Source organism: Boleophthalmus pectinirostris, unplaced genomic scaffold (genome assembly GCF_026225935.1).
Source record: "Boleophthalmus pectinirostris isolate CB_2022bp ecotype Guang Dong unplaced genomic scaffold, ASM2622593v1 HiC_scaffold_10, whole genome shotgun sequence".
In the NCBI taxonomy this organism is placed as follows: domain Eukaryota; kingdom Metazoa; phylum Chordata; class Actinopteri; order Gobiiformes; family Gobiidae; genus Boleophthalmus; species Boleophthalmus pectinirostris.
The window spans coordinates 15,021,967-15,035,840 of record NW_026570971.1 but is presented as its reverse complement, the minus strand read 5'-3'; the positions used below and the strand labels follow the sequence as shown (position 1 = coordinate 15,035,840).

Here is a 13,874-nt window from a genome sequence, read left to right as displayed (position 1 = left end):
TTATACTGCAAAGGAGTCACCAATTCTAGTACATAAAAATACATTATCAAAAACTGAGACAACGTTAAAATGCATTTTTTTTTATATATAAAGATCCTGATAAATACAATTCTGAAAAAATAAAAAATAACCAAACAATATGTTGCATTTACATACGTAAATGTAAAACGTAAATATAAGACAGATTTCAGCCACAATAACATCTGAGTTGAGGCAAATATGTGCAGGTTGACTGACAGATGGTCATTTCTAGAGGAAAAGCTCCTCTTACTAAAGGTAAGTTTCAAAGCTCATTTCCATCTTTACTTCTGTTTAGTTCTATACAAGTCATGTGAAATTACATTAGATAATGAGTGGGCATTTGCAAAAGCTGAATGATCTAATGACATGACATCTATGTTTGGAGTATGATTTATTTATTTTTTCCAAGTTTTGGCATTGCCTTGACATGGTTACTTGTTTTACTACCATGGAGACAACAACAAATTTGTAGTCAAGCTGCAATCAAGGCTATTATTTTGAATGTGTTGAAACATGCATTTCAGTTTCAGATAAATAATTTTATATAGTCTTGAACACAACAGAAGGACTTTTCCTGAGTCAGTCCATGCTCTTTCCCTGCTGACTGAGTTTATACTGCCGTTTGATCCGCGCGTACGGCCCAATGCTGTCATCAAACACAAAGTCCCACAGCACCCTGGTCCAGGACGTGTGCTGGGGCAAACTGTCGTAGTATTCTGATGCTATCTGCTTTACCTGCAAATAAAACAAGATATTCAAATATGTGAAAGAAGAAGTGTGCATGTGTACACATCAATGTTCCCCACATAAACTGGTCTAATCATTAACTTCTAGTTTTGTAGTCATTACATATTAGGAACATGCCTTTGTGATATATTAGTTATACATTAGTACATTAGTTCAAACTGTCATTTCAGAGCATGTTCAGCACTGATCATAAACAGTCATAAAATCAGTTGAATTGTTTCTGAAGGTATAAAAAGGGAGGCGCTGCCCTTGTCTGAATAGTTGCTGTGTCACTGGTGTCTGTCTCACCTGAGGTAGTTTGCTGCCAGGTATGCTTGGGAAGTCGTGGTGCTCCATATGGTACCCCACATTGAAAGTAATCAGATTAAGTGGTCCATAGTAAGAATAGGTTTCATGTCCTTTTAGAAACATATAATGCTCCGCAATGAAATGTCCAGAGATGGGATGTATTCCCATGCATAGGATGGAGCCTGCTATGAGGTAAACAATGGGCTTAATGCCCCAAAAGTAGAAAATTATTAAGTCTGCTGTGAGTTGAACAACTGCATTTTGGACCTCTAGGTGACCGACTGGTTTTGGGTTGACCACCAAAGGGCGCAGGCTGTAGAAGAGGGGCTGCAGGAAAAGCCAGAGCAGCTTCCGGGCCGGTGTGCAGAAGAACCATCCCTCAAAGTCTGTGGGGATGTCCACATCCAACTGGTCCCCTCCCAGGTAGCGGTGGTGATCAACGTGGTATTTCTTAAACGAAGCAGAGTAAGGCACTCCAATGGGAAGGTTGGCCCACATGGCAAACCAGCGGTTCCATTTGGCCAATTTGTTTCCAAAGGCCACATTGTGAGAGATGTCATGAATGGCTAGTGTGAGTGAATGGTTAATACAGCCCCCAAAGGCATAGGCCCAAAAGAAGATCCACTTCCATGACAGGTCTTGGACCAGGTAACAGGCGAGAAGCTGTGTCAGGACCATCCCAGAGACCACCCACTTCAGCTGGGGGTCTGGGCCCATCAGGGACTTGATCTGGGGGTATTTAGCTGCAGACATAAGATACAATACCATTATAAAGGAACAGAAATAGTATAAGTTAAATACAGGAAGAATGATGAAAGCTAATACAGTTTTTGGTTAGAGGAATAGGTGAAGGTTATTGTGTGTTTGGACCGTTACAGGGTAATCAACAAGAGCAGTGCTTCTGAATGTATCAGGTGCTGCTCCTCTGGGAGAGTGGGGGCTCTTTAATTGGAAGAAGTGTTGCTTTGCTGAGAGACATGGAACAAGGAATTCCTGAGTGTATTCACATTTACTTTAAGGCTGTTACGGTGACTCTTTGTACTTAAAGAATTTACAATTAACAGCAGGACTATTGGAAGTCTTGGATGATGGAAAATTGGGCCTATTTAAATGCATTCAAATACACTATCTGCAGAGACATTCAAATATGGCTGGTTCTGATGTCCTAATTCTGCTTGTGCCTTCATGCAAACAGGCTTCACCTTAGTAACATAAACATGAAAGACAAAAGACTGGAGAGCAGTACCAACACAGAGCTGAGCTCAGTGGCCAAGCCTAGCTCAGTTAAACGTTAGCCAAGACACATTCCCAACTGCCCACCTTATTTCTAATGTTCTTTTATTTCCATACCATTTCACCAGCTCTTTGTCTTGTATTTGCATTAATGGATAATTAAATATAGGTTATATTCTGTGACTTTAGAGGGCAAAGACTGATTACTCACCTGATGTTATACAACTACTCACCACAATACAGCATCAGTACAGGCATGGAATAGTTAAGTTTAAATACGTTGTGAACATACCTTGTTTTACCTCATGTTATTAAATATAAATGGCCCTGGCCTATTCTTTGGCTTGAATGACTAATGGTGCATGTGCTCAGTCTGGTTTGAAAATTAATATTCCCTAACCCCACAATAAGACACATACATATAGCCTCATCTCTGCACAACCATCTCTGAACTGGGGCTGATCTGCAAGGTAGCTACAGGGTGGGGATGGACATTATATAAACTTTATGATGGAAAGAAACCACACTACATGTTGGGAGGGGCTGTTTCTTGTTGTGAGAGGGCAGGGTCACACATTAAAACTAAATTCTTAAATTATTCAGGACTCACAGGTGTCAAACAACCCATCACCATTTCTGGAGACTTCCTTTACACCACAGCTCACACACGACACAGGATTTAGAATCACAAATAACATTTAAATCACTGGCTACATCACTAAGAGACTCTGTTTGGTTTATGTAATTGGGAGCATGACAGCAGATGTGGTTAGTTGGATTATAGGCTCACCTTTGTGTGCCTTCTCACCTCCTCCAAAGCATTGTTTGTCATGAGCGCAGAATGTGTCTTGTTACCAGGACAGCCCAGGGGCACTGTGGTGACTGCACCTGTTATCAACATGCGCCTATTGTCCTGCCCAGATAGGTTTACAGAAACAGCATAGGTCAAATCTGTTACACCTTTGCTTGTCCCAGAAACCCCGCTTTGACAAACAATGTAACGCTCACACTGATAATAATTAAGATATTTTTTGCTGTCACGTTTATGCAACAGGTAGACTATCATCACTTCTTCACCTTTACACAAGAGGGCTGGAATGTGTTGTAGAAACGGGGACTTATTGGTTTATAAAAAATAGATTAATAAACTAAAAAAGTCCAAGGTTTTGTTAAGCAAGTCAAGTTTTCACATTTGTACATTTTATACATATATATATATATAAATAGTGTGTAATTTACACAATACACAGACTGTCATAAGCTTATCGAAGTTATTTAAAATTATGTTGTGTAGCCTACATACAGTTGTGTAAACAACATTGAGTGACTGTCTAAAGTCAGTTTAAAAACAGCGTGTCTCGAGCCTTACTCCCTGCATACACCCCTGCTCTCGTTGAACAAGAGTCAGTGAACAGGTTTAACCGGAAACTTTTTTTTAAATAAGAAAAGTAAGTCTCATAATATAGGACAGGTGGAAAGAGCGTGGGGAAAACGGTACAAACTTACCCAGTATTTCTTTTCTGCGTGAAGTGTGCGGTTGGTCTGTGTAGACCCATTCAAAGTCGCCTCTTCCACCTGTCTTCCCCATGGCTGTGTGCGCTGTGCGGCTCCGAGGCAGGGCTGTGGCGTGTTGTATGTCATCAGACTCCAGTATCGGACACACCCACTCACTCAGGTTCAGGGCTCAAGGTGGAACGGGTGAAAGGTGTGATCCAAACCCCTCCCCCATACACAGAGTATTGTTCGCGGCCCGTGCAGCTCAGGGCCTTGCAGCCACCAGAGGGCCCCTAATTAGCGCACAGGCCAATCCACTCAGGATAAGAGCGCACCTCAGCCTTCTGCTCAGTGTTCTCAGAGGGTTTGGAAGCACGCAGGTCGAGGAAGCTTTACCCTACATCATAAAAAGCGCACTAGTCCTACAAGTATTACTGTAGCGTCTTACTCTGAGTAATAATGGAGGAGAGCACGCCCCAAGGTCTCTGACCAACCAGTATAATGTGAGGACAAAGAGGACTGAGACAGAGCCAATTTATAGAAAATCATTTCTTACAAAATGTTTATAAAAGTTTAAAAGTCCGATTAAAACGCGAGTAGCTATTTTAAAGTGCTGGTGTGCTAATTTTGGAGAGTGGAGAGCATCCAAGGCAGAAGGTGAGGGGTCTGCGGGTCGAGGCGGTCGCGGTGGCGGTGATGTGCTGATGGTTGGGCCTTTTGGCTGCGACAGTAACATTTGTGGATCCCGACCAGACCTCCCAACCTCACCCTCCAGCACACCTTTACAGGGTTAAAACAGAGCCACAGAGAGTGTACTGGTTATCGCACAGGTAAGTCAACACGTAAGTCAACGGGGGATGAATGGTTTATTGTTTTATTGCCAGAACTGAATAGGTTACTGTCTGTCTTAGTCACACCAGTACAGAAGGATAGCTATTTAAAACTTTTATCCAATCACGTACAGTGACATGGACTTCATAAAATAATTGCGTCTTTAACAACAGTTATAAGGATAGGAATAAGGTTTTAACATTTCCAATGTTGCAAGTTCCTACATTTTTAATCGCCCAATTAATTGACAACTGTAGGCCAGTTGTTTCAAGATAAACTGAAAAATGCATCGGAGTCAATTTGTGATTGCATTTGGGACCTGGAAGTGTTTTAGAGGTTACCGGTCAGCAGTTGCCAAAACTTGTGAATGTGACAATAGCCTATGTCTCAGCCTGTTACATCACTTACAGCCAATAGGAATTACATCTAGCCAATAACCACAAGCTGAGGGGTAATAAACTGGGTTAATAATTAATGTCAAAATGCTTAGAGCCCACATGATTATTTTGATTAGGTATCGTGATTCACACAGTTCATGCGGTTATCTTTATATATTCATATGGCAACTAAAGCATCTGCTGTTTCTGAGAGGTCACACTTTACTATGTTGGGTTGAATCTACCTGTCACTGGAAGAAGATGACCAATAGGAGGTAGTGAAGAGTGTCTGTGTTTGAGCCTATAGTTGTATTAAACAGGGGAGCACAATCATGATGACAAAAGCACCAAAAATATCAGATAATTTCTGATTTTGTTCATGAGAAGAGTAGCATAAAGCTTCTCTGGTCAATCAGGTTAGCTGGGTTTAGAAAAAGATCATCTCTAGACGAGCCCAAGCTGATCCAGAGAAAGAGGAAAGCTGAGTCATCATCATCACGAGGATTGTGTTGGCATACGTCAGGCAGGTCTCTGACAATACCACATGCACTATAGACATTAAGAACAAACTACACTTGACCTCTCAGTCTCCAAAAGATGACTTGTGCTGTTTTGAAAGCCATGGGTTCTTGTTCAGTCACCTGCCTCTTGTTGTTAGTAAGACTGTCATGGCTGTCTGATGGATACTTTTTAATGAAATGAGCTACTGTGTCCAAATTATTTCCCTTGTGGATCAATAAAGTTTGTCTAAGTCTAAGTCTACACAGGCTAAAGGGCATCCACATTTGTGACTCCCGCCCTAAAATCAGATCAAGAAACATAAGATTAAAACAGCTTAAAACGCATCAGTCTGAAATCACATCATCAACTGTAAGTAGGCGAGGCAAGGCAAGTTTATTTGTATAGCACAATTCATACACAAAGTAATTTAAAGTGCTTTACGGAATAAGAAAAACATTAAATCACAATAATCATCATAAAATTAAAGATTAAACTTTTAAAATAAGAAAAAAGAGAGAGAGACATTAATTACATAAATTAGAAAAGAGTGCAGAATGAAAACCTCACTCAGTAATAACCCAAATGAGGTGTAGGTGAGGTAGGCCACTGTTGAATCAATGCTAAGTCAAAAGTCTTTTCCATTAGGATGTCATTTCATCTATCTCTCTTTTATTTATTTATTTTTACACAACAGGACAAAACAGCAAAGTTAGATATATAGCATAAAGTGAAGATGGGACTGTTGTGCATCAATGCAAAGTCCAGTTCACAGTTATGGAAAGTATATATATATATATATATATATATATATATACACACACACACACACATACACGTACATATATACATATATACATATATACACATACACACATACATACATACATAATTTAAAGCCAAAGCGAAACAAAAACAAAACTGACACATGTAAACTTAAATTGAGGCATACAATTCGTACAAAGAAATCAATACAAGAAACTGAGGAAGTTAAATCAATTCCCAATTGTTCTGTAATTTTGAGTGTTTTGATAGATTTAATGTTAGAAATACAGTTTGTGTTTGAAGATAATTCTTGATGGCTAGGATAATGATTTTAAAAAGGGGTCTGGAATTGGAGAATATTTCCTAAATAATTATACATTTTATATTGTTTATGATGGAAGTAGGTTATTATGCTTGAGCAGTCCAAATGAATTCTGACTGTTTTTTTTTTTTTTTTTTTTTTTGTTTTTTTTCATCCAGCTCATAGATCCACAATCTTTTTTTCTTTTTTTTTAACAGAAAACATAACTACAAGACAAAACCTCAAAGGTATATACAGGGGTGGAGAAATATACACATAAACACATACACACATACACATACATCTTTTTTTTTTATATCTATAAATACAGTACGGGGGAGGTTTGTTATTGATTATACAGTAGAGCAGAAAGAAGGAAACCAAATCTAAACAAAAAACAATGCCATAAACTAAATAAAAATGATCATATAAGGAGCTGTTATCAAGATATAGGGGAGAGTGATATTGTTACAGATACTTCTTATAGATATCATATGTTTTAACCGCTTTTTTGTTTTGGACCTGTTTTATTGTTTGAAAATATTGCTGGATTTCGTTATTATACTGATGAACATTTAGTTTATTTTGAGTCCATTTGGTTTTGTGTGTATGATATTTGGCCAGCATCATGAGCGTCTTAGTGAGGAATCCGAGATCTTTGGTGATGGAGGGGCTGGTGAAGTAGACCAGGACGTCGCTTTCCTGGAGGCTGATCGCATGTCTGGTTTTGGTTTGGCTGAGTCGTTGTATGTGGGTCCAGATATTCCAGATATTCCAGATACACGATCCGTCTAGTCTGGAGTAGCCGATCAGGGATGAGATCTCGCGAGACTTGATAATTGGAGCATAGCGGCGGCGAGACTTGCGCGCTGAGTTTTTGGAGAGGGAGGAGGACCGCTGAGGGAACAGGAAGGCGAGCGGAGTGGAGAAACTGTTTTAAATAGTAAAAATAAGTACAGGACTCATGATGGCTTCGGGGGATACGCTGTATATAGAGACAGACGGCTCGGATATGCCGGCGGAGATAGTAGAACTTCACGAAATAGAGGTAGAAACCATAGACACAGACGAGCACCAGCCTATGATCGCCTTACAGCCTCTTGACACGGACGACCCGCACTCGATTCACCCGCACCAAGAAGTGATCCTGGTGCAGACGAGAGAGGAGGTGGTGGGCGAGGATGACTCCGAACTGCACACAGACGATGGATATGAAGAACAAATACTCATCCCGGTCCCCGCGGACGAGGACTATATCGAACATACTCTGGTTACTATTCCCGGAAAAAGCTCTTCGTCTGGCAGAACGAAGAAGGCTGGAGGAAGCAAGAAAGGGGGCAAAAAGAGCTACTTCAGTGCAGGGGAGATGGGGAGAAAATGGGAGCAGAAACAGGTTCAAATAAAGACTTTGGAGGGGGAGTTCTCCGTAACTATGTGGGCATCTGGTAAGTTCAGTTCCTGAGCTGAGTTAGCATGTCGCTTTGTTCTTAGCATGTGCACCTTGTGACCAGGCCCCGCGGAGGCCCGGTGCTCCGCGAAAGTCTAAACGATTTCTTAACTTTGAAGCACTTAAATTCACTTGAAATGTTTTTGTTTTTATGGGAAGCCATGTTTTATGTGTCAATGGGCGCCGCCATATTTTCCCGGTCTAGAAAGTATGGCGGCCCGAAAAAATGGCGTTTATTTGGCCGACGAACATGGCGGCGAGAGTGGGAGCGAGTGCAGTGGGCTCCGCTAGGCCGCTGTGGCGCAGTTCAGGCCGGCGGCGGGGCGGGGCGGGGGCTCTGTGTTGTGCTGCTAGGGCTAGTTTACAGAATATCACTGGAAAAGTACTTAACCCGTGCACAAGTAAAAGTACTGGAAACCATTACGTATACACACTTATTAATCATTACTTAGCGAAATTATTATTGTACTAAAATTAACATTTGAAATGCAATATCCGTTTTGTTCTCATATCGTGCCTTGATTTATTGAGAAATTCTAAAATACAGAGGTAGAAAATATGCAAACTGTATCACCTGTTTGATCAACTTATGTGAACACAACCCTGTGCTTTTGTGCTTCTTGCCTCAGATGACAAAAAAGATATTGACCATGAAGAACAAATCTCAGGTGAAAATTCTCCTCCAGATTATTCTGAATACATGACTGGGAAGAAACTCCCACCTGGGGGTATCCCAGGCATTGACCTGTCTGACCCCAAACAGCTGGCAGAGTTTGCACGGTGAGTGACTTTCCACCTTTAGTTGAATTTTTTGTTTGGAGAAAAATATTTGGCACTGTAAATTTATTTAATTTTTTAAATCAGAATGAAGCCCAGAAAAGTAAAAGAAGATGACTCTCCCAGGACAATAGCATGCCCACACAAAGTGAATATAAATATACAATTGCAAAAGAGCTTTGCAATCCATATTTTTTTATTTTTTTTTATTTTTTAGAAATGGTTTAAAATAAATATTAACATCTTTTTTTCCTGCTCAGGGATGTTCTAAAATGTTCAGGGACAACTCTGCAATGAGAAAGCACTTGCACACCCACGGGCCTCGTGTGCACGTGTGTGCAGAGTGTGGGAAAGCGTTTGTTGAGAGCTCCAAACTGAAGAGGCACCAGCTTGTACATACAGGAGAGAAGCCTTTCCAGGTGCGTTTTTTTTCTGTGGTACCTAGAAATAATCTTTGAAATGTGTGAAATTATCTTGCATCTTCTCTGTTAATAGTGCACTTTTGAAGGCTGTGGTAAGAGATTCTCACTGGACTTTAATTTACGTACTCATGTTCGTATTCACACTGGAGATCGGCCATATGTGTGCCCCTTCGACGGCTGCAACAAAAAGTTTGCCCAGTCAACAAACCTGAAGTCACACATCCTGACACATGCCAAAGCTAAGAACAACCAGTGACTGCTTCAGAGTGGGAACTAGTGGACAGCCCCCCCCTAGAGTCTGCACTCTAAACTGAGAGATGATCCTTTTCTCAGACATTTTTATGTACAGTAAGTTTGATGGGCTGTGGAACCCTCACCCTCAGGTCTCCTCTGTGTTTGGCACTACCTGGGTTTAAAAAAAAAAAATCTTCTTCTGAAGACCTCAAGGATTGGCACCTATACTTATTTATACTGTTTCACATTTTGTAAGTCAAGTTGTATTGATCCTCAGCAATGATATTTTCACTTTTGTACTTTTCCAGTGTGCATATTGTACACTGATTGTGCTTATGTAGTTATTATTTGAGTAGCTTCTCTTTGAAGAGGTTTGAGATTTCTCTTGTGTTTCTGCTGAACAGGGTGGTTAGTTTTTTGTACAATGCTGTATCTAAATCATGTTAATAATCGCCATGTGATTTTTTTCCATAGTAATAAAAATATTTTCCCCTTAAAGTCTGAGCTGCTTTTATAGTTCATGAAACCCACTGGTGACATTTTGGTAGCGTTTTATTTCTGGTACCATTAAAAAATGTTGACCAATACCACATTTAAAAATCACAAATCAATTCTGGCAGGCAAGGACACCAACCTTTCAGTGCATTTGAGTTCATAAAAGCAAGAACAAATTTAAAACAGTTCATTAAAAATAATACATCAGTAATTACCAGGTTAAAAACCCTGGTGAAAGTAAACAAAAGCAGACACCCTTTAATGCATAGGCTATTTATCGGTAAAGAATTTGCATAATTAATTCCTCCATTTGCCCAACACCTGCAGAGGAAAATCAAAATCTGACCCTTGTCAGCACTTTGTCAAAACTCATTCAATTGTCTTAGGGATCTGATCATTAGTTCAAGAGAGCAGCCAGTAGTTTGGGGTAGTTAGGCGTCCCCCAGCCAGTTACAGGGTCCCAGGATGGAGCTGCACAGAAGCCCTTCCCCTGGACTTCCTCATCCAAGCAGCTCAGGTGACAGCCATCAGTCACCTGGAAGAAAAAAAAAATTCTATGTATGAGAATAGCAATTTGTGTTAGACATTTGCATATGGTGGATTTAACTTTTTTATTTTAAGTATTTATGGTTTATACAGTATAAAAGGTATCCTAATCTCATTTTACTTACATCAAAGAGACCCAATCCTTGGAGTTTGTAGAGACGAGGGTTGAGAAAACCCAAAACTGGAAGACCTTTTAGAAGTCTCTGACCATTAATAAGAGACAGCATGCCTCCCACAACAGGGGTAGAGGCCTGGGGAAAAGAGAAAGTACATATGTAAGCCTTTTGGTCACTCAGAACACAAATTCTGTACAAGCACCATTCTTAAAGAGTGAAATAAGGATTTCATTATTTACCGAAGTTCCAGAAACCCAAGGTATTGGAACTCTGTTGGACACCACCCAATAGTTATCAGACAGAGCAGCTATGTCGGGATATGCCCTTCCAGTTGGGCTATAGTATGACTGAGGAGGGAGGGATGAGCCTGCTGTTCTCAGATATGCGTCAACTGCACTGGCCTAAAAATCACATTGTTTTGATTTAAATGAACAGAATAAAATCAAAATATGCACATGCCCATCAGCAGTTTACCTGATAATCAGGCATCTTGAAAACATTACTAAAGCCTCCACCACTAATGTAATCTGTCACCTCTTCTGTCAGTTTAAATGGGTTCTTAAATGAGGTTCCCCCGACTGTGGTTACGTAGGGACTGAGAAGAAAAACAAAACAGTTTCTATCATTCCAATACTAATTTTACTGCATAAAGACAAATGAAGAAACAAATGTACCTTGATGCAGGAAAACTGGGTCTGAATGCATTTTCTTTCCCCATGTGTCGACAGCCAGCTCCACTGTCACCTGAATGTGAGAATCCAGTCAGGGTTTTATTATCGTACATACAAAACAGAAACCACCACATGCTACTTAAAAAATACAAGTAAATAAGTCTTATAGTGTAGCTCCCCTAGTAGTCTACATTAAGAGGAGACTGGCTATATTATAAGATATAAAATAGCCTGAGAAAGCACTATTCTTATTTTCACTGAATAAAACCAGGAGGCTAAAGGAAAGACTATAATACTAATTTTCCCAAAAAATATTTAAAATGTGGTAATGTGCCATTTTAATTTAGAGTGTAGAAATGTATCCAGTAAGTATGGGAAAGTACTTTTTTTGTCTTATTTCATTTGAGCTTCATAAAAAGTGGAGGATGTTTGAAATTGTTAGATGTAATGTACATTATAGAGGTCAACATTCGTATACACCATTCCCCAATTAAAACAAAAAATCAAGACATACATCAAGAGACATACAAGGCATACATCAAAATGTCAAATGTGTACACCAACTAAATTAATTATTTCATTTTTAATTTAAATGTACATAATAGCACAGCCTTATTAAAAATTGGTAATTGTTGGCAAAAATACCTTCATCCCAGAATTTAGAATGTAGTAAAGACAGAAAGCTTAAAGTCATTTGTGTCTGCACATATATTAAAAACATCTTTATGGCTGTGTGCTGTGTATAAGGGGATATTATATACATGCTACTGCTTAGATCCCCCTTTGAAAGATCACTGTTAATGTTCATAGCTCCATTAACATGTTAATCATCCAAATAGTGTAAACAAAGGTCAGACAAACCAGAAGCAAAGAGCAGTGAAATCCCGCGGACTCCTGCCTTCATAAACTCTGTGTTGATGCGGGTCATGTACGCAGTGGACAGACTGTCCTCGTCGTCTCCATAACTGATGGTGTGGACCCAAGGCAGATCAGACATGTTACTGAGCAGAAGCATCCACTGCAGGAAGGGTTCTTGAGACTCATGACGTCCTGCCATTACACAAAATCACAATCAAACTTTTTTTTTTTTATTCAAGTACTCACTGCCTTAGCACCTCATAGGTCCTCATAACTCACACCTTTTTGTGGTTTAAAATGTTACAATATAATAACAATAAATTGGTATACATCATTTTACTTTGATTTGAAAACTGCAGACCTGCATTGCTGAAGACCCAGGTAGAGATGTTGGCTCCTGTGCTCATGATGTACTCCACATCCAGACTGGCCTCCAACCCAGCCTTCCCTCCTCCCTGAGTGCCCACCACTCGCTCCACAGCAGAGTGATGCAGGAAGCTTCCTCCAAACATGCTCATGAACTCTGACAGGTCAGCAGGGTGGTAATATTGTTCCAGGAACTGAAGAAAGAAAAGTACTTCAAGGCAATACAGCAAACAATTATAATAACACTGGATGGATCAAAAGCAGTGGATTATCGATTACAAATTACAAATGTTACATATTACAAATGCACATCTCAATCAGTGATAGCAATCAAAATCTGCAGTTGTATTTCACAATAACCAATGCACATGCACATGCGGAGATGGCATTGGGTGTCATCAAAATTCAGAAAACTATATACTTATTTAAGCAAGTTTTGATACTGAGAAAAAATAAAATAACATTATGGCCTTTAAAATGCTCATTCAGATATCAAACCTGGTATAGAGTATTGAGTCTTGCCCAAGCACACATAATGCTGGTAGAAATAATTAAATTGACATCCTGTTACCGCCAGATGTCTGCCAACTGAGCTCCTGCTTCCCCACAAGAGGGATTTCTTTATAACTATCACCTTAGAAGTCTCACCTGTGCCACTGCCTGGCTGTTGTTGGGAGCCCCACCCACATCTGAGGAGGACAGGTTGTAGCGCTGCCGGAGGATGTAGGGGGTCACTCCCAGGTGCAGCCCAGCCTCTGATCGCTTAGAGTGCGGTGAACTATTAATGAAGTCCTGCACTTTGGGAGGGAATCTGTGCACTCCTCCAACTGTAAATGCACAAAAATGTTTAAATACTTAGGACATTGTTGGAAAATATTTAACTGTACTTTTTTCATTTCTGGGCATGCACAAAAAGAACACATGTGAAATTTTTCAACAGAATTAGTTTAAAAAATATATACTTGTACCCCAGTCAAATAGAAAGGATAGATAATCCAGCAAGGGGCAAAAAATATATTTATATTATATATTTATTATATAATTGATATAAATGATTGATTGCCAATGTTTTTAATACATCACTAAGTTTGGAGAAGCCCATCAACCACTACATAATAAATGATGTAATATTTGGCTCATTAAAGGATTACCAAAGTCCAGATGTGAATGAACTTCATCAGGTACAGAGTATGGAGCTGAGGATCTCAGCACAGAATGGTTTTCACTGCTGTATCGGTGGAACCTGCTCCCTGGAAGCAGCTTCTCTGCCTGCCTACGTGCACAGACATAACAATCACTGGTCAGATAAACATGCACAGGCAGCAAGAAACTCTGCAAATTTTCAAAATGTACTTCCCTTTTGTGGTTAGATTTACTTTCAGAATAA

General features: G+C 39.8%; 3 protein-coding genes across 3 annotated transcripts; 1 reads left to right on the top strand and 2 right to left on the bottom strand.

Annotated features, from left to right (window-relative positions):
- Nucleotides 1-64: 64 nt before the first annotated feature.
- Nucleotides 65-3,942, bottom strand: degs2 (delta(4)-desaturase, sphingolipid 2). The gene is made up of 3 exons (XM_020919522.2): nt 3,796-3,942; nt 1,057-1,799; nt 65-756 (listed from the first exon to the last, which is right to left on the bottom strand). The coding sequence occupies exons 1-3, from the start codon at nt 3,875-3,877 to the stop codon at nt 601-603; spliced, it is 981 nt and encodes a 326-aa protein (XP_020775181.2). The 5' UTR covers nt 3,878-3,942; the 3' UTR covers nt 65-600.
- Nucleotides 3,943-7,415: 3,473 nt separating this feature from the next.
- Nucleotides 7,416-9,933, top strand: yy1a (YY1 transcription factor a). The gene is made up of 5 exons (XM_020919551.2): nt 7,416-8,000; nt 8,632-8,782; nt 8,867-8,927; nt 9,040-9,198; nt 9,275-9,933. The coding sequence occupies exons 1-5, from the start codon at nt 7,520-7,522 to the stop codon at nt 9,455-9,457; spliced, it is 1,035 nt and encodes a 344-aa protein (XP_020775210.1). The 5' UTR covers nt 7,416-7,519; the 3' UTR covers nt 9,458-9,933.
- A 36-nt stretch (nt 9,934-9,969) lies between these two features.
- tpp1 (tripeptidyl peptidase I) lies at nt 9,970-13,870 on the bottom strand (the record flags this gene model as incomplete). The annotated part of the gene is made up of 9 exons (XM_055160941.1): nt 9,970-10,465; nt 10,602-10,727; nt 10,832-10,993; nt 11,067-11,187; nt 11,267-11,336; nt 12,125-12,313; nt 12,483-12,681; nt 13,136-13,314; nt 13,639-13,870. Coding segments are annotated over 9 exons (1,416 nt in total), but the record flags the coding sequence as incomplete, so codon positions are not given.
- Between the last annotated feature and the right edge of the window lie 4 nt (nt 13,871-13,874).